Source organism: Scyliorhinus canicula, chromosome 3 (assembly GCF_902713615.1).
Source record: "Scyliorhinus canicula chromosome 3, sScyCan1.1, whole genome shotgun sequence".
Classification (NCBI taxonomy): Eukaryota; Metazoa; Chordata; class Chondrichthyes; order Carcharhiniformes; family Scyliorhinidae; genus Scyliorhinus; species Scyliorhinus canicula.
The window spans coordinates 119,572,262-119,599,920 of record NC_052148.1 but is presented as its reverse complement, the minus strand read 5'-3'; the positions used below and the strand labels follow the sequence as shown (position 1 = coordinate 119,599,920).

Sequence of the window (27,659 nt, the reverse complement as noted above, 5' to 3'; positions counted from 1 at the left end):
GATATTTGTATACCATCCGGGCAAAGGAGTGCATACAAAAAGAAACACATAAAAGCAATTAATTAAAATTAAAAAACCTAATTTAAACTCAAATGGCTAAACGTTGGATTTCATTATTTAGCGTTTTTAACGACTACTGAGTAAATATTGCCGTTTAACTTAATGTATTCATTAAATTAATGGTATACAAAATTGATTGTGTTTATTTAGCTGTTTTATAATAGTTAATTTACCTTATGCTTCCCTTCAAGAAACATGATCCGAGGCTCTCTAATTTCAATCTTGTTGCTGTCATCATTGTCCGTAATACTCTTCCACCTTTTATTTGCATGTGACTCAGAGAGGCTTCCCAATTCTGTTTGAGAGCTTTCAGAAAGAAATTGACATCAATACACCTTCATCAGACCAGGCCTCCGAATAAAGAAAGATGTGCATGTTTCTGCCAATACATTTGTCTCTTCCTCTCCTCAAAGAGCCAATGTACTACCCGGTGAGAAGCTAATCAATAAAGTTTCTATCTTTATCCTGGGTTTGCACTTTTAACTAGACCTCAGATGGGCAAGCAATGCTAATTTTAAAACTGGCTTCAATATTCCTGTTAAATAACTAGGGTTGCCTTACGATAGCTTTGTGGATATCAGAGGTAGTCAGAATTGTGATACAGCTCCAATAGTACAACAGCTTGTTGGCACTCGCTCTGGAATGATGTATGGCGTGTTACCATCTGAGAGATGCCACCCAAAAGAAAATAAGCTCTTAGAAAAATGTAAAAAGAGTTTTTTTATTGAACAAGTTAATAAAAGCGTATTTTGCTAATGTGCTAGGGCAGAATTTGAAAATATCTCCCTTACATTGAACCAGTCAGGACAGAATGTTGACTTGATAGTTGACTTAAAATGGCATTGATGAAGGGTGCTATCTACATGCAAAAGATTATGTAACCATTAAAATGATACAGTAAGGTTATTCAAACTGGAATATATTATTGGATCACTTGCAAATTGAATTCAATTTCTTCCAGCACTCCTTTTCCAAACCAAAAAAAGTTTGAAAATATTTTTTCTTGAAAACAAAGGACCTTTAACGTATATATAATATATATATGTTTTATATACACAGCAATAGCAAATATAGAAATAAGTCTTAAAATATTATTCCGCCTCAAGTGATTTCCAATTAGGATGTGTAGAAGAAAATAACTATTTTTGGAAGTAAGGCTTTGATAAATGGAATTGTTGCCAGAGATAATTCAACTTCTGAGGAAGATAAGGAGACAGAGAAGCCTCTGCAGTCCTCAATACAATTCTTGCATCCGTGATTGGAATAGGAAAACAATGGGGGGTGGTGGAGGAAAGAGCCAGTGGAAGTTAGTGGCCAAACAAACAACAGGAAAGCAGATTGCCCAGGATTGTCATGCAGGAAGTCCACCGGACCTTCTGCTGAGCCAAGATAAGAGCGGCCTCTTGGGCTTAGTGTGCGAGGCTGTCATTCATTCTGAACATCAATCAACCTACTTCCTCTAGAATTAATGCATCTTGCATGGACAGAGTAAATTTTTTTTTAATGAATTCAATTGCTGCATAGCACAAGTTACTATTTTACAAGCTGATAGCATTGAAAATCCGGTGTGCCTCATGAAGTACTAAAGGGCTTGCAACACCGCAAATTACAAATCATTTATTTGATATTATTACTTTGATATGTCCATTAAACCTGTTCCTTATTTATTTCCCACAGCACTGCTTATGATATATATATATCATAGAATCATGGAATTTACAGTGCAGAAGGAGGCCATTCAGCCCACCGGCCCTTGGAAAGAGCACACTACTTAAGACCAAGCCTCCACCCTATCCTCGTATCCCAACCTAAACTTTTATGGACACTAAGAGCAATTTAGCATGGCCAATCCACCTCACCTGCACATCGTTGGACTGTGGGAGGAAACCAGAGGACCCAGAGGAAACCCACGCACACACGGGGAGAATGTGCAGACACTGCACAGATAGCGACCCAAGCCGGGAATCGAACCTGGGACCCTGGACCTGTAAGCAACTGTACTAACCACTGTGCTACCGTGCTTCACTTTAGAAACATGGTAGTGATTTTTCAGGCCCTTTCAACACACCCGCGAATCATGTTATGGCTGCTAACTTTCGCGAGAGGGCCATAATGGGATTCACTGTGTCACGATCCCCCCCCCCCCCCCCCCTACCCCCCACCCCCCGGGCCCCCGCTGGGAATGTAATCAGGTTTTCACCCTGCTGATTTCCATGAATTTAAATGTATTTTAATATCAAAATACGGCTTAACACAATTTCTTCCAGGCATGTCAAATGTTCCCCCCTGCCGGCGTGCTGTCACGCTGGTGGGAATCACGGCTTGTTTTTGAAAATGAAAACCAGTTGTGATGACCATGCCAGGGGTGTGCAGGTGCCTATAGCCCCCTGGTGATGAGGTACATGGCCCTGGCACCCTGGCAGTGACAACCTGATAGTGCCAACCTGGCACTGCCAGCTTCGCCCTGCCAGGGACAAACCCGCTGTGTAGCCCCATTTCGGGGAGGGGGGTGGGGGTGGGGGTGGGGGGAGGGTGGTTCCATTATGTGTTGTGGAGGCTTGTTGGATGTTGAGGATAGGGCTTGCACTTACAATGGGGTGGGATTGGGATTGAAATCTCTAAGGGGGGATGCCCCAATGCCAGCCGGGGAGGTTGCGGGGGGGAGGGGGGGGGGGGTTTGGGTCACACTAATGCTTGCCTGGTGTGGTGGGGTGTCCTGATCGTCCAGTCATGGAGGGGAATGGCCCTCTGCTGGTGAGGGTTGGTGGTGTTCCCCATGTCCGCCAGGGATCCCGATGTTCGGGGGAGTGGGGTTTCGTTGTTCTTTAAATATGGTGCTCCGATCTCTGAATCCCAATTATGCTGCCGTATTTAGGTCACCCATGCTCCTCAAAATGATTGTGTGACCCTCACCAGCACTCTGAAATTGCACAGAGTGCTGTTTGATCGGTGAGAAAAGGCATCTGTGAAGCCAACGAGTTTCACACCGCTTTTCTCGCCTCATTCAATACTCTATGCAATTTGGGGGAAATTCCGCCTGTTATTTTGCTTCTCAAGGAACGTAGTGGTCACAGAAGTTGATAAATGGAAAGCGTATGGTCCCCACCACCCAGTCTTGAGGCACACAAGTCAAGAACAATAAATCAACATGTATGTTTCCAAACTTCATTGTTAATTACTTACTAGTGGAGGAAGCTACAGTTCTCTGTTGGCTGCCATTCCCAGATAATCCTTTTGGGAGCAGGAACACCATAGACAGTACAGGCCAGACTCTGTCTGCTTCCATAGCTGTAAAAGTCACTGTGTGTAGCCACAGCTTTTTCATGAATCTCTGGGGGAACTGCAAAAAATATTAAAATCACATTTTCAGAAATTACTTGATTTTGTAAATAAATATTTAATATGATTTTGTTTATTCATCCATGAGACGTGGGCGTTGCTGGCTAGGCCAACATTTATTACCCATCACTGAGGGCATTTATGCTGTGGGTCTGGAGTCACATATAGGCCAGACCAGGTAAGGACGACAGATTTCCTTCCCTAAAGGGCCTTAATAATAATAATCGCTATTGTCACAAGTCGGCTTCAATGAAGTTACTGTGTAAAGTCCCTAGTCGCCACATTCTGGCGTCTGTTCGGGGAGGCCTGTACGGGAATTGAACCTGCACTGTTGGCCTTGTTCAGCATTACAAGCCAGCTGTTGAGCCCACTGTGCTAAATCAGCCCCAAGTGAACCAGATGGGTTTTTACAACAATCAGCAATGGTTTCATGGTCACCTTTTTTAGTCTTTTAATTCCAGATTTTTGTTGAATTCAAATTTTACCATCTGCCATAGTGGGATTCGAACCCAGATGGTAGTGAACCTGTAGTAGTGAGGCTGACCACTTCCTGAGTGAAGAAATTTCTCCTCATCTCAGTCCTAAATGATCCACCCCGTTTCCTCAGTGGTAAATAAGGGGAGGCAGTGGTGTAGTGGCATTGTCATGGGACTAGTAATCCAGAGATCCAGAGTCATAGTGTGTCACTCTACAATGGTTTTATAGTTATCATTAGACTTTTAATTACAGATTTGTATTGGATTAAAATTTACTCCCAGCTGGTGGCAGGGGATCATGATAGGGTATCGTGCCAGTGGGCAGTGCCAGGGAGGTGTTGCATGGTGGGGGGGTAGGCGATAGGTGTTGGGTGGGAGTATTTTATGGGGGGGGTTGTCACATGAGGGTATGTGTTGCATGGCGGGAGTTCCATGGGTTGAGGGGGAATGGCATTCATGGTGGTTTTGGCATTCGGGGTGAAATGGGGGTTCAACTTTTAATTTTTTGCATTAGGGTGCCCCTTAAATGGCGCCCCAATCTTTTAAAATCTAAAGGGCGGATTCTCCGCAACCCCGAGCTGAAATTGCATTTGGCGTGAGGCGGAGAATCAATGTTTACGATGAAATCTGGTCCGGCGCCACTCCAGTGATTCTCCGAGCCCCGAATATCTGCGCGTTCGTGATTTATGCCACGCGGCTGGGGAACCATTGCCAGAGGCCACCCAGCGGCACTCCGCGCCCAGCGGGCCGTGTTCCCAACGGCATGGTTCTAACCACGTATGGTGGGTCGGGAACCTCGCGTGGTGGTTACGGACTCAGTGCGCGACCGTCCTGGTTGGGGGCGGGGGGGATCGAGCACCGGGAGTGGGCTTATGGGTGGCCAGGGCAGCAATCAGGCCAATCCGATACAGGGGCGCGCTGCCAATCGGGGGGTGGGGGGTGGGGGGGGTGGGGGGAGGGCCTAGTTTGTTGGTGTTGGTCCGTGGTCCGAGTCCACCATAGCGCTTGGCGTGGCCGAAGGAGGCCGCCACCGTGTGCATGCGCGGACCCGGAACCAGAAGTGCGGGGACCCGTTCGTGCAGCGAAAGCTGTATGAAGCACTCAGGGTCTGTGCCAGCCCCTTCAAGGTAAGTGAATTGACTATTTTTTTTGCAGGAAACTGGAAGTGCAACGCCAGCATTTTTATGCCAGCGTGGGGACATAGCCCCATTTTCGGAGAATCCAGACCAAGTTGTAGGTGCAGCCAGCGTGACGTTGTGGTACCCGCCCCTTCAACTTTTTTCAATGAGGTGCCTGACAACATGGTATTTTGGCTGGTGGCTTTAGCACAGTTTTTCCAGCCTGCTGCATCACTCTGCCAAAAAATGGGAAAATTCTGCCCAAAGTCCATGGCCGGGATTCTCCAAAATCCTGGCTAAGTGTTGACGTCGGCATAAACACCGGAGTGTTTCACGCCAGCGTCAACAGGCCTCTTGGCCCAGCGATTCAGTGGCCCACAGGGGGCCAGCATGCACCGGAGTGCTCAACGCAGCTCCAGCGCCGATACGCGATGCTGCACCGCCGGCGCGGGTCCACGCATGCGCATGGCAGCCATTTCCGCGCCGGCGCTGCGCAACATGGTGTAGCGACACAGCGGTCCCGCGCGGAAGTAGGTAGCCCCCCGCCCCCAAAACATGTGCGCCCGCCGATTGGTAGCCCCCGATCGCGGGCCTGGCCATCGTGGAGGCCCCGTCCGGTGTCTGATCCCCCCCACCAGGATGGCCACCATGGCCCCGGGTCCAAGCTCCCGCTGGGTGATACCATATGTGAACCACGCCAGCGGAACTCTGCAGGAACTTGGTGGGATGACTGCGGAGAATTGCCGCGGGGGCCTCTTTCAACGGCCCCTGAACCGGCGCCACGTCGACCACGCGCGCGCGACTGCCGGCGATTCTCCAGTCGCCGGAGAATCGCGTCCTGGCTTCGGAGCAGCCGGGCGGGAATTGTTGGTGTCAACGCAATTCTCTGACCCAGCGCAGGTTTGGAGATTCCCGGGCAGCACGGTGGTGCAGTGGGTTAGCCCTGATGCCTCACGGCGCCAAGGTCCCAGGTTCGATCCCAGCTCTGGGCCACTGTCCGTGTGGAGTTTGCACATTCTCCCCGTGTTTGCGTGGGTTTCGCCCCCACAACACAAAGATGTGCAGGGTAGGTGGATTGGCCATGCTAAATTGCCCCTTAATTGGAAAAAAAAATGAATTGGGTATTCTAAATTTATAAAAAAAAAAAAAAATAGGTTTGGAGATTCCCGGCCCATATAACTCGACAGAAAATTATGGGGCGCGATTCTCTGCAAACGCGGAGAGTCGTGAAGGCTCCCGTGAAACTGGCCGTGTTTCACGGCAGCCTCCGCGCCCCCTCCCGGGACCCGATTCTCCCCCCGGGCGGGGCTAGCAGCGCGGCCCCGTGAAGCACGGCATCGCGGGCTTAGCGACGGTCGCTAAGCCCGCGCGCCAAGCTCACGGCGGCTGACGTGCACGATGACGTCAGCCGCGCATGCACGGATTGGATGGCTCCAACCTGCGCATGCGCGGATGACGTCATCACGCATATGCGTCAAACCCGTGCATGCGTGGGCCGTCATGCCCCTCAGCCGCCCCGCAGACTGATCCTGAGGGGCGGGGGAGGAACAAAGAGTGTGCGGGTATCGGACCCGCTGCCTGCGATCGGTGCCCACTGATGCGGCCGTGCCAATCGGTGCCATGGTTGTCCGGAACGGCACTTTACGGCCGTTTTCACGAACGGTGAGAGCAGGTGTGTTTGCGTTCGTGAAAACGGCCGTAAAGGCCTGGGAACCCAGCCCATCGGCCTGGGGAGAATCGCTGTTCGCCGTAAAAAACGGCAAGCATTGATTCGTGTCATGGGGTGGCCGTGGGGGGGGAGAATAGCGGGAGGTCGGGAAAAATGTTAGGAAGGCCCTCCCGCTATTCTCCGACCCGTCGTGGGCAGCGGAGAATCGCGCCCATGAAGTTTAATGCAATATATGTTTTAATTTGGGTTGTATCTGGAATACCAGAAGACAATACTGTAAAACTGTTAAATTGCTATAAAAAGCACAACTGGTTCACTGATATGTTTCAAGGAAGGGATCCTGCCGCCCCTTATTGATCTGTTCATGCACATGAGTCCAATCACACAGTATGCGGTTTATTTTAATGACCTCAGGGAAACCAGGGATATGCAGTAAATACTGACTTGCTCAACTTGTTCAAAGCACAACGACAAACTGAAAAAATGTCATAGTTTTTTTTAGCCGGATGTGGACTTCACTTGCAAGGCCAACATTTTTTGTCCATCCATAATTTTGAACTGAATGGCTTGTTAGGCCATTTGAAAGGACAGTTAAGATGTCAATTACACTGCTGTGGGTCTGAAGTCATATGTAGGCCAGACCAAGTAAAAATGTCAGATTTCCTTCCCGACACGACATTAGTGAACCAAATGGGTTTCTACAGCAATTGATTATAATTTCATGGTCACCATTACTGTGACAGGCTGCCAGTTCCATATTTATTTCATGAATCAATTTTAAATTTCAATGGCTGCCGTGATGGGATTTAAGCCTCTGTCCCCAGAACATTAGATTGAGCCTCTAGATTAATAGCTCACTGAGGTTACCACTAGGCCGCCATCTCTCCTATCACCCCAGTTTAAACTGACCAACAGATGCAAGAGTGTAAAAAAGGTGGCCAATCCACCACCACCCTTAGGTGCCCCAGTCAAAATTGAATTTTATCACAATAAGTTTTATATCTGGTGCTTTGTGGAATAACAATATTAATCCATAGACATTAGACCAAGCCTTAAATTTGAGCCAGAAATTCAATCAATCTATCAGATTTAAAACCAAGGATGTATTCAAAATAACTTTGTAACTTAAATAGTACTCTTGTGAAGGAGACTTTGCCATTTCTTTTCCTGCATCGCACATGTGAATTTATGTGTCAGAAAGAACGTATTGACTGCATGTAGTTTGACTATAATGGTAATTTCATATTGAATTGGTATGGTGCAATCCCATGGACAAGTGTCTTTGCAATGAGTTCCAATACTCAGAAATATCTCAGTATATCTTTTTGCATGCAAATTATCTTCAGCTCCCATCCTTCTCAAAACTGCAAAGCGACTAACCTCTTTTAGTCTTCCCTTCCTTCTGTAAACTAAAAAAAAAAGCGACCATCTGATTTACTTATCCTTTTTTCCTATCTAGGTGGTGTGTCCTACAATAATGGCATTGGCCTTTCACGTGAAATTCTTCAATTTAAAAAAAATGCTTACACTTACTGAATTTTGCATTTCTTACCATTTACCATGAGTCTGATTGTGTGACGCTGCCTCTCTTTTGTCATTGGATTCGTAAGGATAATTGTGTAATTCCCAGCATCCTTCTCAGTCACATCACTGATCATCAATGTATCTCCAACTTGCTTTGTCCTGTAGTGTATTTGACCGTTGCTAATTAGCTTTCCATTCTTGGTCCTAAAAAAATCAAAACCATTAGAAACTGTTGTGAGGCACATGGCAATAAGCGTTAATAGAGCAGCCATTAGAAAATGACCAATAAAATTGGTGCAGCATTACGACAGTAATAAACAATACAGTATGCTTGTCATTGAATAAGGAATTGATGATACGGGCAGCACAGTGGCGCAGTGGGAAGCACTGCTGCCTCATGGCGCCAAGGTCCCAGGTTCGATCCCGGTTCTGGGTCACTGTCCGCGTGGAGGTTGCACATTCACCGCGTGTCTGCGTGGGTTTCGCCCCCACAACCCAAAGATGTGCAGGATAAGTGGATTGGCCACACTAAATTGCCCCTTAATTGGAAATGATGAATTGAGTACTCTAAGTTTAGTTTTAAAAAAAGGAATTGATGATTGATAGCACAAAATATGTAGAAAAGGTTTTCACAATTTGATGACTTGCTTTTTGTAATAATGGTGATTTTAAGAATGTGAGTTTTACCATGGAATTATTTGCCATGAATAAATGTGCAGGCAACTGAATTATTTAAATTATCTAACAATGAGAAATAATTCATATTGTTGATAGATTCATATGAACAAGGAGCAAGGAGTAGACCATTCAGCCCCTCATGCCCGCTATTTAATAAGATGCGGTTGATCTGACAGTAACCTCAAATCTGCATCCTGCCTACCCACAATAGCCTATCACCCCACCCCTGCCCCGCTTACTATCCACCTCTGCCTTAAAAATTCATAAATCACTGATCTAATATCAGATTTCAAAATCTCTGAAATTCTTACAAAAATTATTCTCATTATTTTTTGCATAGGTACACACTACACCAAAAAATGTTCAGCTCTGGAAAACCAGTGCAGGAATTCACTGTTCAATTTAATGCATTCTGTTTCAGTACACTAATTGCACAAAGTCACTCACTATTGAATGTAAATATGCCAATATTAATCATAAACTTGATTATATGCAGTAGAATAAATGCAGTAATGCTCCACCATATATAACTAGAATTATGATAAGGCTTTCCTAAAAAATAAGCCTCTTTATTTCTTTGCATCATTTATTTAGCAATTACCATCTTATGTCTGGCTGGGGATAACCTGTAAACTTCACTGGAATTTTGACATTCCTTTCTTTCAGCACTGCCTCGACTATCGACCCGGCTTTGTGATCTATGAAGATGAAGGGTCTGTCTGAAAGCACATAATGAAAACAAAGTCAGATCCTAAAAGCTAGTGTTCTTATTGAAAACATGAGGTTTGTAAATCTCTGAGCACCAGAAGAACTGACACTGTTTGTGTAAGGCAGCATTCTTCATTATATTTGTATGAGCAAGTTTGAGAAAACAAATCTTAACATTCAGCAAAAGTGTGTGAAAATCAGGCTTCCAGCACTGTCAAAATGGTAGGAAGAGTGCTAGGTCATCATTATAAGGAACATTTTATTCTGCCAGGAATTTCATTCTCCAAACAATCTTTGGGGACCTTCCTTGATGCCCAAAAAGTACATTTTTCAACTGACCTGAAAACTGCATCAATTCCTGTCTTCAGTTGAGAGGAAATTGAATTCTAGATTGCTGTATTTCCTAATTTTTCTGTAAATTTTAATTGATCTTTTCCTCTCTCCTGATGACACATCTTGTTGGGGGACAGGTATATGGTTGCCAGTCCCCTTCACATCCCTCACTCAAATAGCCATTTTTCAATTGTGAGTGTATAATAGGAATGTCCATAGATTTTTAGGTGGGTATATCATAGACAATTCCAATCCAACTGAGCACTTTGTTTCACAATATGAAAGGCTGGATTTTATTCATTAATTCCTAGGGTGTGAGAGTCCTTGACTGGACCAGCGTTTATTAACCACCCCTAATTTTCTTTGAGAAGGTGGTGGTGAACAGCCTTCTTGAACCCATGTGATCCCACGGTGCTGTTGGGGAGGGAGTTCCGGGATTTTAACCCAGTGACAGTTAAAGAATGAACATCAAAAAACAAAGAGAAGTACAGCACAGGTTCAGGCCCTTCGGCCCTCCAAGCCTGCACCGATATTGCTGCCCGTCTAACCTAAATCCTTCTACACTTCTGGGGTCCGTATCCCTCTATTACATCCTATTCATGTATTTGGCAAGGCGCCCCTTAAATGTCACTATCGTATCTGCGTCCACCAGCTCCTCCGGCAGCGATTTCCAGGCACCCACTACCCTCTGTGCAAACAATTTCCCTTGCACATCTCCTCTAAATTTTACCCCTCACACCATAAAACTATGGCCTCTAGTAATTTACCCCTCTACCCTGGCAAAAAGTCTCTGACTATCCACTCTGTCCATGCCCCTCATAACTTTGTAGACTTTTATCAGGACGCCCCTCAACCTCCATCGTTTCAGTGAGGACAAACCGAGTTTATCCAACCTCTCCTTATAGCAAATGCCCTCCATACCAGGCAACATCCTGGTAAACCTCTTCTGTACCCTCTCCAAAGCCTCTACATCCTTCTGGTAGTGTGGTGACCAGAATTGAACACTATATTCCAAGTGTGGCCTAACTGAGGTACAATACAGCTGCAGCATGATTTGACAGCATTTATACTCAATGCCTCGGCCGATGAAGGCAAGCATGCTGTATGCCTTCTTGACTACCTTGTCCACCTGCGATGCCACTTTCAGTGACCTGTGGACCTGTACACCCAGATTCCTCTGGCTGTCAATACTCTTAAGGGTTCTGTCATTTGCTGTATAGTTCCCACCTGTATTAGACCTTCCAAAATGCATTACCTCACATTTGTCCACTTTAAACTCCATCTGCCATCTCTCCGCCCAAGTCTCCAAACGATCTAAATCCTGCTGTATCCTCTGACAGTCCTCATCCTATCCGCAATTCAACTAACCTTTGTGTCATCCACAAACGTATTAATCAGACCAGTTACATTTTCCTCCAAATCATTTATATATACTACGACCAGCAAAGGTCCCAGCACTGATCCCTGCGGAACACCACTAGTCACAGTCCTCCAATCAGAAAAGCACCCTTCCATTGCTACTCTTTGCCTTCTATGGCCGAGCCTGTCTGTATCCATCTTTCTGCTCACCTCTGGTTCCGTGTGACTTCACCTTCTGTACCAGTCTGCCATAAGGGACCTTGTCAAGGGTCTTACTGAAGTCCATGTCGACAACATCCACTGCCCCACCTTCATCTTTGCCACTTCCTCGAAAATGGTGATATATTTCAAAGTCAGGATGGTGAGTGACTTGGAGTAATAAGTTAACTCCCTATCCTTTCTACCAAAATGTACTGCCTCACATTTATCTGTGCTAACTTCACATGCCAATCATTCGCCTAATTTGCAAGTTGAAAATGCCCCCCTGTAGTTTGTGGCAGTTCTCCTCAATGATAACTATATTGCCAATTCAGTGTCATCCAGAAACTTAGAAATTGTGGTTTTGATTCAAAAGTCCAAATTATTAATGTAAATTGTGAATAGCAGGGGTCCCAGCACTTATCCCTGTGGAACATCACTTCCCACCTTCTACCACTCTGAATAACAACCCTTTACTCCCAATCCCTGCTTTTTAGATTGAAGCCCGTTGATCCCACATTTTCTTATCTTATTCATTCTTCTCATATGGGACACTTTATCAAAGTCCTTTTAAAAATACAGTTAGATTACATCAACTGCATTACCATTGTCTAGCCTCTCTTGTTACCTCCCCAAAAAGGTCTGTAAGGCTGGCCAAGTAGGATTGTCATTATTATGGGTGGAATCTTTACATATTTTTTCAAAGTGAGGATGATGTCCCTCCTGCAACCTTTATAATCAGGGATATTTAGTTCCTAGTCCCAGTAACTCTGCAGCTATGTCTCTGTGATAACTACTACATCATAATCTGCCATTTGCATTTATATCTGCAGCTCATCTAGTTTATACCTTACATTCCGTGCGTTAGTATATAGAACTCTTACTTGGGCTATACCTATTAACTTGTCCCTCAGCACTGATGTATTATTTGCCAGTTTATTATTTTACTCTTTGGGTTTAACCAGCATTCTTGTAGTTTTACCATTAGCTGCAATTCCTGAAGTTGGATTCCTGATTATTTCTTTACTCTCTGCCATGCTACTTGATTTTGGAACTGTATTGACTTCTACTGAGACCTCCCATTCTCCCATTTGCTAGTTTAAAGTCCTTGTGACCACCCTATTTATCCTTTCCGCTACATCCCTGGCCCCAGATCGGTTGAGGTGGAGACAGTCCCAATGGTACGGATCCTTCCACTCCCAATATTGATGCTAGTGCCCCATGACATGACTTGGAACCATGGGCTGGATTCTCCGCCCCCCCCCCCCCCCCCCCCCCCCCCCCCGGCCGGGTCAGAGAATCGCCGGGGGCCGGCGTGAATCCCGCCCCTGCCGTCTCCCGAAGTCTCCAGCACCGGAGATTTGGCGGGGGCGGGAATCGCGGCACGCCAGTTGACGCCCCCCCCCCCCCCCCCCCCCCCCCCCCGGCAATTCTCCGGCCCACGATGGGCCAAAGTCCTGCTGCAGTAATGCCGGTCACGCCGGCGTGAATCAAACCACCTACCTTACCAGCGGGACTGGTAGCGCAGGTGGGCTCCGGGATGCTGGGGGGGGTTGCAGGGTGATCTGGCCCCAGGGGGTGCCTTCACGGTGGCCTGGCCCGCGATCGGGGCCCACCGATCTGCGGGCAGGCCTGTGCCGTGGGGGCACTCTTTTCCTTCCGCGTCGGCCATAGACTACGTGATGGCTGACGTGGAAGTGACCCCCTCCCCTGCGCATGTGTGGGGATGACGTCAGCAGCCGCTGACGCTCCCACGCATGCGCGGACTTCCGCCGGCCGGCGAAGTCCCTTCGGCCCCAGCTGGCGTGGCGCCAAATGCCTTCCACGCCAGCCAGTGGGACGGGAACCACTCCGGCGGGGGCCTAGCCCCTCAAGGTGAGGGCTTAGCCTCTAAAGGTGCGGAGAAATCCGCACCTTTGGGGCGGCCCGACACCAGAGTGGTTCATGCCATTCCATCCCGCCGGGACCCCCCGCCCCACTGGGTAGGGGAGAATCCAGCCCCATATTGCCATTCCTTCACTGTCAAAACCCTGAAACTCCCTTCCTATCAGCACTGTGGATCTACCTTCAAGAAGGCAGCTCATCACCACCTATTCAAGGGCAATTAGGATGGGCAATAAACGCTGGCCTCGCCAATGGTGTCCCCATCCTTTCAACAATTGAACAAGCTGAATTTTCAATGACAAATATATTCTTCAAACTTTAACTGGCCAGCTCATTTGATATAGGAACTCACAATTCAGAATTAGATTTACCAAAGGTGGTCATCAATGAAGGTCTATCTCTTCTTTCAATTGTTAAGGATTATGTGCTTTAAAAATGTTTCACAAGAGCCCTTCCTGAGTTCATGTATTTCACAGCACATCAAACAGAAGATCTCACCATAGATGATGACGTTGGTACTGTTCTCCTTTGTCATGACTCCACTGGAAGCACTGCAGACATATGTCCCTTCATCTCCTTTTGTCACATTATCTATAATCAGAATGTCTAAGAATTCCAGTCCTTTGGGTGATGATGTTTTCACTTTTTGGAAGTGTGGGAGTGGAATCTGTGTAATGTAAAGGGCCCAGTTAATTGTGTTTCAAAACCTACTGGATATATTCTGAAGTGGATTGCATTATGGTAAGGCAGACCCTCTAAATAATGTGAATGCTACCTTGTCAGTTTAGCAATATTCTTACTTCTGAAGTAGAAGATTTCAAGCCCCATTCTCGGACCATAATTGTGTTACTTACATGGCTTTAGTAAAATACTGCATAAGTTCTGGATCATTAAAGGTGCAGCCTTTGTTTTGAACATTAAGCTGAAGGCCTGTCTGCCCTGATAAAATGCCCATGACAAAAATTAGGATATTCTCCTGGTATTCTGACCAACATTTCTCCCACCACGAAAACAGGTTAATTATTTCAATTGCTGTTTATGTATTTGTTTGTGTGTAAACTGACTGTCACATTACCTTCATAACAAGCGATTATGCTTCAAATGTATTTCATTATATGCTGTGTTATTTTGTGGCATTACATCGTGCTCTATGAATGTGAGTTCTTTCTATATTGAGAAAAATGCAAGAAGGGGGCCTGACCCTTTGGGCTATGCACAGAAAATCAAAATTAATTGAATGAAATATTTATGGTAGCACTGAGAATATTATACCCCCAAGTCATATCTTGCCAGCTTTAAACAATGCTACTCACAACTTGAAAGTGCAATTAATATTCAAGCTAAGATTTCGTTCTGGAGGCCGGTAGGTATAATTGTCAGAAAAGGAGGAATACAGTTCAGGAAAAGGGGAATGGTTCTTTCCTGAACTAGTCAAACTGGCTACAGTTGCTGTCTGACTTACACATTAATAACAGGGTGCATTGTTCAGATGTCATTTTTTTATTATCGAACTCTGACCCTCATATTTCTAAGGTTTAATTCTGAACTGTTTAATTCTGAACTGTTGTCCTCAGAGAACATCACCCGCTACAATAGCAAAAGAAAGTACCCCATGGAGTATTTGATCATGCCAATCTATACCTATCCCTATAACAAAAATCAGTTCTCAGCCATATATTTATTCACCTCTATTTGAATGGATTTAACAATATAGCTTCAATTAATTCTACTGAACGTTTGTTTCTCATTTCTAAAGCAAATTCATGGATATTATGCAACTACAAAGTATTTCCAATCAGTTTTGCCCCCCAAAAATGTAACTTTTCGGAGATTTTCACCTCTGAGTGCAGCACAAGAAGGACTCACTGTCCATCTTATTTCTTTTAATGTTTGTACTTGATTTGTTATTTTACACTTTCCTTGCCCAACATCTGCACTAAGAATAACATTTCCAGCAGTTAAACATTTAAAAGTTCTATACTCATCGCTACCATGAGATCACTGCCTCCGACCCAATTGTCTTTATTCTGTGATTGGTTCTTCTGTCTTGGACTATAGGTGTGGAAATAGTAGACAGTCTGTAAACATACTCTGGTGTCTGCTTAACTCTTGTTTGTTAGTGCTACATTTAAGCAGGTAATAGAGTAGGAATGTAGCTCCTAGGCATGGTTCCAACCTCTCTCTCTCTCTCTCTCGAGTGTCCAACAAATGACTGACTAGTGACAATGGTGCATCATCGTCTATATCATGTATTAGCATATTCCATCTGATAACCCTTTACACTACACCTCTCCAATTCTGGGGCTATGTCCCCAAGCCGGCGTGGGAACGGTAGTGTTTTATGCCAGGAAAACTGGCACAAAACGATCACTGATTCCCTGTTTTGCTGAGGGCTAGCAGTACGGTAATGTAGAGCACCCGGCTCTAGCTGCCAATACGCCCCGGAGAATTGCCGGGCCCGTGGCCGCGCGTGTGCATGGCGGCGGCCTGTAGCAGCCGCGCCGTGGTTCATGTTGGAGGCCGCTCGCAGACCCGGCCTGCTAAATAGTTCCCCCTTTTGGCCAGCTCACGTGCCCCTGATCACCCGACCACAGTGCCCCTAGCCCTAAATAATGTCTCCCCTTCCCACAAATCAGTCCTCCCAAGATTGTGGCGGTGCTGGACTGAGTCCGCAGCCAACACACTAAGTTCCCGACGGATGAGTCCACACGTGTCCTGTGCAGTCGGGAACTCGGCCGGTCGGGGGCGGAGTATCGGGGGGACGTGCCTCAGGCAATGGCCTAAGGCTGTCGCTACGGCGCGCAGCGTCCTCTGCAGGTACGCCGCTTTGGAGGGGGCGGCGCATCGCAAAAGCGGCGCCACCCCCGATTCAGTCGGGACATCTGATTCTCCGGCCGTTCGCCAAATGCGATTTCGGCGACCAGAGAATCCTGCCCGAGAACTTTCTTCTGCATCTGGTTAGGCACCATCATATGCAGAATGGGACAACACATTATCGTCAATGCTATCAGCATTGCTGGAAAGCTAGATGCAAGTTTCAGGATGACTGAGTTGCAAGGACAAAGAATTTTCAATGAAAGACTGATCCAAAGGAAAAGACAGAAGATAACCATGTAAGAGAATGTGTATGTTAGGTGGGGATATGGGGTTGTGTGTATAGGGCAGGGAAGTGGGCCTAGGTAGGGTGCTCTTTCAGCGGGTCAGTGCAGACTTGATGGGCTGAACGGAAAGGACTCCTGGATGAAGCTTCAGAAGAGGAATGATCTTCAACACCAGGAAAGACAGTGACAGCTGCTGTCTGAAAGACTGAAATGGGACTGAAGATCTGAGATTTCAATGAACTTAGATGATGATGGGATGATGGGAAATACAACCTATGAGACTGTCAGGAAAGGTAGAAGAGATGACTTCCCAATAATATTTTTGAAAGACCATCTACCTTCTGTAGGCATTGGGAAGATGGTCACACTTCTCTCTATGAGGTTGCTCCACTATGGACAATGGAAAGAACTGCTGAGAATATGGAGACAAGGCAGCCTTATCTAATGAAATGAGAGGAATTTCCTGTAGGCAATCAGCTCTGGGACAAGATTTCTGTACAATTTTACATAGTTCAGAAGTGATAAAGATTCTGCCTCCACCTCTGTGCTGACCTCCAGCTCTGTAAAAAGAAAGCTTACAACTGGAGCTGAAGTATGGTGCCAACTGATATTCACCCTGGGAAGTACCAGCTCATTTGCAGTGTGATCCTTTATGGCATCTAACTTGAACTCAGGCAAAGCAACAAGGGAAAAACTTGGCTTTCTTGGTAGATTCAGTGGAACGAAGATCAGAATGCTGCTCAGCCACTAAAAGCACAGCTGATTCTTCTAAAAAGACAGCAGAGAATTCATAAGGTGCATCCATCAACTGGAAAGATGCATCACTCTCTAGGACGCCAACCTCCAGGAGATCAATGTGTGTCGTAAGGGATTCTTCCTCATCACTCTTTAAGAAGAGCTAATTCAGGTTCAAGAGTTCTTCATGGGAATGGTCACCATATCCTGCAGCGCTTTCTGTATTTCTTCCCTTACTTTGTGACGAACTGAGAGATTTGTAACTTCCATCTCTGCCCTGGGCCTAGTGGATGGTGTCTCTTTGAACAAAGAGTGCTGAGTGCATAGACTTACACAATTTCTGAAGGATGAATTTCTATGGCTTCTAAAAGGTTGGAGATTGTTGCATGAAAGACAGTGAGTCATTCAAATAATGAACATCATCTAATTTGTCTAGGATTCCTTGAAGTAGGCCTACATTGCCACTCAATAAGGGTGACTGTCTGTGTGGAGTTTACACTTCCTCCCCGTGTCTGCATGGGTTTCCTCTGGATGCTCTGGTTTCCTCCCACAATCCAAAGATGTGCAGGTTAGGTGGATTGGGCATGCTAAATTGCCCTTTAGTTTCCAAAGGTTCGGTGGGGTTATGGGTTATGGGGATAGGACGTAGGAATGGGCCTAGATAGAATGCTCTTCCGGAGGGTTGGTGCAGACTTGTTTGGCTGAGTGGCCTCCTTCTGTACCGTAGGGATTCTATGATGTACGCTGATTATGAAGTATATGAAGAGAAACACCGACCAAAAGGAGCAATAATCCAGTCTTTGATTGGGCGATCTAAGCCGCCTGGATCTTGTAACTTGATGTCTCATCGAGGAAGGGTCATTGGCTGAAGCCAGTTGAAGTTTTCTACTTATATATTAACAGCCATACCAGTTTCACCTTTAAATGTAGTATCAAGCCTAGAACTTGTACTGTAACTGTCCAACAGTGTGGATCAAGCTATTTACTTCCCCAAGAAACTCTGTAATGTTGTCTTTTTCTTAACTTTCCATTTCTTGGAAGGAATATGTTTCAAAAATACTTGTTGATCTGTGACTTTGATTAAAATTGCTGGATTTGCAGAAACACTTGAAATGTCCACTTTTGCCACATTTGATGCAATCCTTGACTCCTGCTGTGAAATCTTTGCATCCATGCTAGGTCTTGGCATCACAATGCAAGCATCTCAAAATGGCTGCCGGCAAGGATTTTCCTGCCCTTTCAGTCGGTTTGGCGCGCTTTTGTGTGGGTGGGACTGCTGCCCTTGGTGCCTCGGAGTCACCGTGAATTATGGCTTGATTAATTGTTTGAAGCTCAGCCTGCCTCACAAATTGGACCTCATGATCCGATGTAAGATCGGAGAATTTTTCATTCTGGACATCAATAATTTTGTGATCATGGATTAGCTTATCCTCAATGCCACATAACTGCAAGAACTCGCTATAAATCGATTCGGAATAATTCAATTGGTTCCCAAGTTTGTTGTGAGCACTGATTAAAACGTGCTCATTCAATTACTAAATTTTGCTTTGGGTTAAAATAGGCTTTAAAGTAATAAGGCTTTAAGAATGGAATCAAAGTCCATGGCAGACCCCTTAACACCCAGCCTTAGGAGGACATTATCTGCTATTGGACCTACTGCATAAAGAAATAAACTAACTTGAAGCTTTGACTCTTTTTCATGATGACCTAACTCTGCTCAGTACTGTAGAAAGTGCAATTTCCTAACTCCACTGCTGACTTCTCTGCGGGCCTTCAAGGCAGTCAAATGGACAGGGCAAGGGCAGGGTCTGCTCACTGCATATGGTCATCATTACATCCCCCCCATTGTGCCTTCTTCTTGCATCGAAATTTCTTGACCTGCTTCAAAGGTTTTTTCACTCTGTGATTCCCTCAATTCCTTCGATAACAGTATGTTTTTTACATTGATATCTCCCTTTGAGATCAATCTGAGATTGGTCTTTCTATCTTGGACTATAGGCATGGGACTTGGTTCTTGGACAGATTATAGACATACATTGGTATCTGCTTAAACAGTTGCTTCTTAGATCTACATCAGGTTATAAAGTAAGCATGTAACTCCGAGACATGACTCCAACCTCTCTCTCTCGAGATTGACTGACTGACTGGTAGCAGTGGTACATTGTCATTTACATCATATAGCAGCATAGCCCATCTGTTAACCTTTTATATTACATTCCTGACTGTACTTCCCTTCCCTATTGAATGCACTAATCTCATGCTTGTAATATCAGAAACTGAGATGCTTTTTCCTAGCTAAACAAAAGCACAAGGATTACATATGTTATACCTGCACTCTAGGATACTTCCATTCAAAGATTAATCCTACATTGAGCTCAGTTTTGGCACTGCAGTTAAGCATCAAACGTTCCCCCACTGCTAACTCCACTTGCGGCCGAGGGTTCAATGTAAGCTCCTCAATTTTGGTACCTGCAGGGAGAATACATTACACAATTATTCCTTATATGATGGCACAATGATAATAGAAATAAGCTTCGAGTCATGAAACATTTGTTGAGAGATGAAGATAATGCAAACTGTAGAGGTATTTTGCTTTGTGCAATATAAAGAGCATATTTATACGCTAGACATGGGAGGGAAATCTTCCTGTATTAGCAAATACCATCTAGATCCCTGACCATGTCAGAGTGTTGAATATACATCTACAATTGTGTTGACATTCTACCCTTGCCAATCAGGTGACCAACTGTGACATAAAGAAACGTTAGGAAATAAGAGAGACTTTTGGCTGTAGCCTTAATCAATTACAACATCAATCCCATTCCAAAAGATCTTGGTAAGGTATAACTTCATGAAAGAATTTGCTGTGTAAAAGCAACCAAATTATTTACTGGAGGAGAGCTAGGTTTCCTGTTGATAAAACCGGAGACACAGTAGTATAAACGATCTCTCAACCTGAACCTCGATCCCAGCAGGCAATAAGTACGAAATAGCATCCTAATGTCTGTAGCAGAGCCGAGGGTTATCAGCCAGTAGAGCAGCCCCACTGTGAAGTAGTATAAACTGGCCAGTTCTGATTATCTGTTATCTCAGTTTACAGATTGCATTGTAGTATTTTTAAAGTAGGATACATGTGGGCCATGGTTCAGATGTTTCGGGTTATAGGCTGATAAACATCCATATTATTTTCATCAAGGAACTATTTCGACAATGCATTAGAACGTCTTCCCCAGTCACTGAACTGTGCTTCCACTGTTTTGCTGTAATTATATCCACTTCAGCAGAAATAGTAGAAAGAAACTATAATGAGTTTCATGTCATCACCGCACCATTTGTACTTCAAAACAGGGCTGTTGCAGGATCATAAGAATGTGGCTGGTTGAAGATCAGCTCTGGCCTGCTCCCATTTTCAGATAGATCTGACGTAGAAAAGTAAAAGTTTCTTCCAGGAACATGCAGGGTCAGTTGATTTAGATCTGAGCGCCAAAGGCACTATCTCGGCCTGACAGATTATCACCACCCATTGCTGGCCCCTTCCACCAAATATCGATGGTAGAAATTGTGAGCCAGCTATTTTGTGTGCACAGTGAAGGGATTTGAAGCTTCATTCAGGACTGTTTGAATGCTGGCTTGACATATTTTAAAAATGCCAGTCGCTTGTCATTTTGAGGCTGAAAGGTTTCCACACTGTTGCCCTTTCCGTTATAACTGTTGAAAGTTTGTCTCTGCTTCTCAAAAATGGTTTCTCCAAATCATTTCCAGCACTTCCAACTCTTCTTTATGGTGCTGCTTCAGGAATTTGAAATTCAGCGGCCCCTGCTGAATATCCCACCATCAAATCAGTGAACAACCTATGAGGAAGGCATGCTGCACTGGCAATTTACCAAAATAAACTGCACAAGGGCTGGCCAAATATAGGCTTGGGTCTTGTGACAAGAACTTTGTGATGGCAAACACATGTCTCATCCGCCCTTAATGCATTTTTCAAAATTTAACAGTTTTTCTGCAGCGGAAGTTTAATATGAAATAGAAAAAATAGCTTCTTCAGCATAAATGTACAAAATGCACCTTACCTAAAACTACCACCACATACATGTTGGAACTATAGACTCTTCCATTTATTGTTGTCTCACATGCGACCATTGCGACATCTCTGATCTTGTGACTCAAAATAGTGAATCCTTTCTGATTGTCCCAGAAAGTTGTCATTCCATCAGGAACAATGTATTTTTCTGGAAATTTCTGTTCAAAAATTTAAACGGGGATTATTTTGTGGATTAAAATTGTAATATTAAAATATATTGCTGACGATTGTTAAGATTACATACAATGAGTATTTAATGTCATAAAATATGTCAGCGTTACAGAGGTATAACAGCATAGAAGGAGGCCTTTCCCCCATTGAGTCCAAGCTGGCTCTTTTTCGAACAATTCAGTCAGTCTCATTGACCCATTCTGTCCCTGGAGCTCTGCAAGTTTACTTAGCTCAAGTGACCTCCAATTTTCTTCTAAAATCATTGATTGTTTTCACTTCCATCAGTCTCATAGGTAGTGAGTTTCCAGTCATTAACACATGCTTGTGAAAAAGTTCTTCCTCATATTACTACTGCATCTCTTGCCTAAAACCCTAAACCTATGTCCCCTTGTATTTGTAATATCAATTAAGGGAACAGCTTTGCTTTGGCTACATTATCTAAATCTGTACACCTCCACCAAATCTCCCTTCAATCTCCTTGATTCTAAGTTGAACAACACATCCTTTTCCAACCTAACCTTGTAGCTAAAATTCATCATCCCTGGAAGCATTCTGGCAAATCTCCACTGTATTCTCCCAAGGACCCTTCCATCCATCCTAAATTGTGGTGACCAGTACTGTACACAATACTCTAGTTGTGACTAACCAGAGTTTTGTAAAGGTTCAGCGTAATGTACCTGCTATTGTATTCAAAACCACAATTTATGAAGCCCAAAATCCCATTTACAAATCACTTTCCAAGATTTATGCACGTGAACCGCCACATCCTTCAGCCCCTGCAGGCTCTTTAAAACTGTGCCAGTAAGTGTATATTTCCTCTCTCTCCCATCTACCATTTGTCCATCCATTTGTTAGTCTGTCTATGTCCTGTTCCAGTCAATTGGTATTATCTCCACAGTTTGCCACACCTCCAAGTTTTGGTGTCATCAGATTTTGAAATTTTACTCCGTATTCCAAAGTCTAAGTAATTTATATGTATCAAAAAATATGTTCCGAGCAGTGGTCCTGAAGGAGTACTACTGTTCATCATCCTTCAGTTTGAATAAGAACCATTGACCATGCCTTGTTGTTTCTGTTCTGAAGCCAAATTTTTTCATCCAAGTTGGCACTGTCATATTCACTGAGCCTCAGTTTTGTTAAATCAGCCTTTTAGATGATACTTTGTCAAATACTTTCTTAAAATCCATGTAGTAAACTTGCATTTCATTCATCAACCTTCACTGTTACTTCATCAAAAAATTCAAATAGATAAATCAAACATGATTTGCCCTTTACAAATCCATGCTGTATCTCCTTAGTTAACTCATACCTTCCCAAGTGCTTGTTATCTTTCCTTGATTATTGTTTCCAAAACCTTACCCACTACTAACATTAAACTGACCAGTCTATAGTTACTACGAATTTTGTTACACACTTTCTTCTACAAGATGGCTATTTTTAAATCTTCTGGCACCTTCCTTGTATCAAGGGGAGTTTGCAAGATTATGACAAGCCTTTCTGTTAACTCCACCCTACTTCCCTTCGCAACTTGGGAAGCAAGTCCCCAAGCACTTTACCTTAACCCTTAACATTATCTCAAGCAATATTTGGCGAGTTGAAGCCCTCAGTATCATAATGTTTACACATATATCCATGATTTCTCTGCATACTTGCTCCTCTATCTCACAATATTTGGAAGCCTATAGGGCAACTCCAGTTGTGTGATCATACCTTTCATACTCTTTTTTTTTTTTTTTTTTTAATTTTTTTTAGATTACCCAATTATTTTTTCCAATTAAGGGGCAATTTAGTGTGGCCAATCCACCTACTCTGCACATTTTTGGGTTGTGGGGGCAAAACCCACGCAGACACGGGGAGAATGTGCAAACTCCACACGGACAGTGACCCAGAGCCGGGATCGAACCTGGGACCTCAGCGCCTTGAGGCGGTTGTGCTAACCACTAGGCCACCGTGCTGCCCATACCTTTCATACTCCTTAAATCTAACCAAATGGATTCTGCCTTTGTCCCCTCAATGATATCTTCCCTTTCCAACAGTTCAGTTTCTTCCCTAATCAGCATTTCCATACCACTTCCTATTTTTCCCTTCCGAATCTCTTTCGAATACTTTGTATCCTTGAGTATTAGACACCCTTTCCTCACCATTTTTCAACCACATTTCCATTATTATCACTACTTCATATTCCTACAGAATTATTTGTTCTTGCACCTTACTAATCCTATTCCACACCCCTTTGAACCAAATTTTCACTCTCAAGGCAGGTAGTCAGGATAGTCCCAGGCTCACTGTACTGACCTTGTGAGAGATTGCGCTACTAGACGCAATTTTTGCTGCAGGGTAAGATGTAATGCAGTGCAGGGTGGAATTAAACCTGTCATCTTTGGACACAGATTAGTGATGGCCACAAGAACACCCAAGTGGTGACATGAGCTGTTTAAATGTGTTCCCCCATCCCCTCAGTTCTCTGGCCACATATTCCCAGTTGGTTCCTTAAATTTTAGGCCCTCAAACCCTCACACCTCATCACCCCTCCCCTCACATATTCTGAATGCCACCTCATGCCAACCCATGCCCCTATCCACCACTTAGCTATTACAGCCTCCGTGCCAACTCACCCAGTATCCACCAATGGAAAGACCTTAGGGGCCATGTTGAGATGAAATAAGGTAAAGCTCTAAATATTTATTACAGCCTTTACTGTAGTAAAAGAAATCCCATTCATGAAAGCCCATTTGAAACTTTTAAACATCATTAATTACTGAATTCTTTATAAAGACAAACAGACTAGTATTCATAACCCCACATCAAAGAAAACTATTTTTTTAATAATTTCCTTAAGCTATCAATAAAATTAACAGCTGAGACTGTTAGAATCTATGGAAAGCAGTCAAGCATTAATAAGGATAGCCCTCATTAACATGGACATTAACAAATGGCTATTGTCATTGCTGGAACAGATTTATTCAACTCACAATGACACAGGCAGTCTTTTTTAATTTTTTAAGGGTTGTGGATTGAAATACTTTACAGCTTGACAATTCCTACAGATTTTATCCACCCTTCATAAGCAGTTACATCTACTCTAAAGATTTGTGAACTCCCACACCACAAGTTAAGGCTCTTGCTACAGCAAAGGTGGGGCCTGTTTGAACTCAGCACTGAGTTAAAATGGACCCGCTGAATTCAGATTTCCCTCATATGTGAGTTGCACCTTGCTCCCTTTCCCCTAAAGGCTAAAATGCGATATATTGAAAATTGTGGTAGGGTTTCCGAATCCAGTTCCCTCCCATCATTTTTAAGTAGGTCTCCAGGACTCCACAAAAATCCAGTCTTTATGCATTTACATGCACACATTCTAAACCTGTTGTTGTATTCCTTGTAGTTCTCCTTAGTCTGCTCCTACCTAATGTGGTACAATTTATTTCTCTACAACTATCCAACACTTTCATTGCTTTATGCACCTTATGCTTCTTTTCTCCTTCTATATGCTCAACAAACAATAATAAACAAAGAAAATTACAGCACAGGAACAGGCCCTTTGGCCCTCCCAGCCTGCGCCAATCCAGATCCTTTATCTAAACCTATTGCCTATTTTCCAAGGATCCCTGACAATTTAGTTTAATCCTTTCAACCACACTAGTGAACCTCCTCCCCATGGAGGTTGACCCACTTCAATTCGCATACCGTCGCAACCGGTCCACATCAGACGCCATTTCCCTGGCCCTACACTCATCCCTAGAGCATCTCGAAAACAAGGACTCCTACATCAGACTCCTATTTATTGACTACAGCTCCGCCTTCACCACCATAATCCCAGCCAAGCTCATATCAAAGCTCCAAAACCTAGGACTTGGCTCTCCACTCTGCAACTGGATCCTTGACTTTCTGACCAACAGACCACAGTCAGTAAGAATGAACACCAACACCTCCTCCACAATAGTCCTCAATACCGGTGCCCCGCAAGGCTGTGTACTTAGCCCCCTACTCTACTCCCTGTACACACACTACTGCATGGCAAAACTTGGTTCCAACTCCATCTACAAGTTTGCTGACGATACGACCATAGTGGGCCGGATCTCGAATAACGACGAGTCCGAATACAGGAGGGAGATAGAGAACCTAGTGGAGTGGTGCAGCGACAACAATCTCTCCCTTAATGCCAGCAAAACTAAAGAGCTGGTCATCGACTTCAGGAAGCAAAGTACTGTACAAAAACCTTGTCAGCATCAACGGAGCCGAGGTAGAGATGGTGAGCAGTTTCAAATTCCTAGGGGTGCACATCACCAAAAATCTATCCTGGTCCACTCATGTCGACGCTATCACCAAGAAAGCACAACAGCGCCTTTACTTCCTCAGGAAACTAAGGAAATTCGGCATGTCAACATTAACCCTTACCAACTTTTACAGATGCACTATAGAGAGCATCCTCTCGGGCTGCATCACAGCCTGGTATGGCAACTGCTCGGCCCAGGACCGCAAGGAACTTCAGAGAGTCGTGAATACCGCCCAGTCCATCACACGAACCTGCCTCCCATCCATTGATTCCATCTACACCTCCCGCTGCCGGGGGAAAGCAGGCAGCATAATCAAGGATCCCTCCCACCCGGCTTACTCACTTTTCCAACTTCTTCCATCGGGCAGGAGATTCAGAAGTCTGAGAACACGGACGAACAGACTCAAAAACAGCTTCTTCCCCACTTTCACCAGACTCCTAAATGACCCTCTTATGGACTGACCTCATTAACACTACACCCATGTCTGCTTCATACGATGCGAATGCTTATGTAGTACATTGTATATATTGTGTTGCCCTATTATGTATCCTCATGTATTTTCTTGAATTCTGTTTAATTCCCTTTTCTTCCCATGTACTGAATGATCTTTGGAGCTGCTTGCAGAAAAATACTTTTCACTGTACCTCGGTACACGTGACAATAAACAAATCCAATCCAATGAGGACATTGATCCCAGTCCTGTTGAGGTGCAACAGATGCCTCCTGCCGAGAATTGGTCTCAATGACCCAGAATCTGAAGCCCTCTCACCTACAACATGCCTCAATTCATCCATTGATCCTCCCTATCATCCCATTCCTATGCTTGCATGTGAATGGCAGTGGGAGTAATCTGCAAATTACTACTTTTGATGATCTGCTTTTTAATTTCCTCCTTAGCTCCTGAAAGTATAACCATTGGACTGCAATACCTGCCCTCTCCATGTCATGGTTCTGTAGGATAATACTTTACAGTATCCTGAAATGTTTGATTTAACTGATGATTACTTTAATTCCCATTTCAGAGAGGGCTCCAGTATTCTAAAATTATGCAGGTTAAAAAAACGTATCCTGAACACGATCACACTGTTAACACCATTACATTAGATATATATGTGCATATCTTGAGCAGCATGGCTGTTAAAAGGTAAACTTTATTGTAAGTACACAAAAGGATGGATGTTTGACGATTCATGGAGATTACTTGGACCATTAAAAATATGGGTGGGACCCGGATTTGGAAGTTCCACCACCATTTCCAATCAATCCCATTTCATTGTTAAGGGAAGGGGAATGAGTTGTATGAGGGAAACTTGAATTCAGAAGGTCCATTTTATCTCAATGCAGGGTTCAAATAGAATCTAATTTTGCTGTAGAAGGGCCTTAACTTGCAGTGCGGCAGCCAAAAATTATATCCAGTTATTTGATGCAACATAAGCAATTATATTTACCGTATGTAGAGTCACATTAAGATCGGGCATGGAAACCTTGCATGGAATGACGGGTGTCTTGGCTTCCAGTATAATCAGTGCTTCTGGGATCCCAGGGTAGGAATTCACAAAAGGAATTTGGTAGTCTAAAATGCAAATAACATATCTGTTTAGCTACGAAGGTGGAGTAATTTGGTATAACAGGCAGATGCTTCCAAAACATTTTTTTAGGTCATCAGCAGGTGCTGATGACTTCAATCAAATCCTTAGAAGAATAAATTTAGAAGAAATTTGAAACAATGGCCAGGATCTTCGAGCCTTTCTGGCCAGCAGGATCTTCTGACCCTGTTGAAGATGACACCCTCATGTGGGTTCCCCGACAGCGCAGTGGGCGACCAACGCAAATGGTCATTAAATATGGTGGGACCAGAAGATCCTGCCAGCAGCCAATGGCGAGCTGCCTCCGCCACTGGAAGATAACGGTGAGGGGGCCGAGAAATCTAGGTCAATGCCAAGAGTTC

The 27,659-nt window shown here is 44.3% G+C and overlaps 1 protein-coding gene across 1 annotated transcript in view; it reads right to left on the bottom strand.

Moving 5' to 3' along the window:
• kdr (kinase insert domain receptor (a type III receptor tyrosine kinase)) overlaps positions 1-27,659 on the bottom strand; it is an 84,978-nt gene that overhangs the window by 46,463 nt on the left and 10,856 nt on the right. Inside the window, exons 4-11 of the mRNA XM_038791165.1 lie at positions 27,160-27,284; positions 21,256-21,424; positions 19,512-19,651; positions 13,845-14,013; positions 9,466-9,583; positions 8,215-8,390; positions 3,244-3,400; positions 234-366 (exon numbers count right to left, since the gene is read on the bottom strand). Of these exons, the coding sequence (XP_038647093.1) occupies positions 234-366; positions 3,244-3,400; positions 8,215-8,390; positions 9,466-9,583; positions 13,845-14,013; positions 19,512-19,651; positions 21,256-21,424; positions 27,160-27,284 (1,187 nt within the window). The remainder of the gene's footprint in view (positions 1-233; positions 367-3,243; positions 3,401-8,214; positions 8,391-9,465; positions 9,584-13,844; positions 14,014-19,511; positions 19,652-21,255; positions 21,425-27,159; positions 27,285-27,659) is intronic.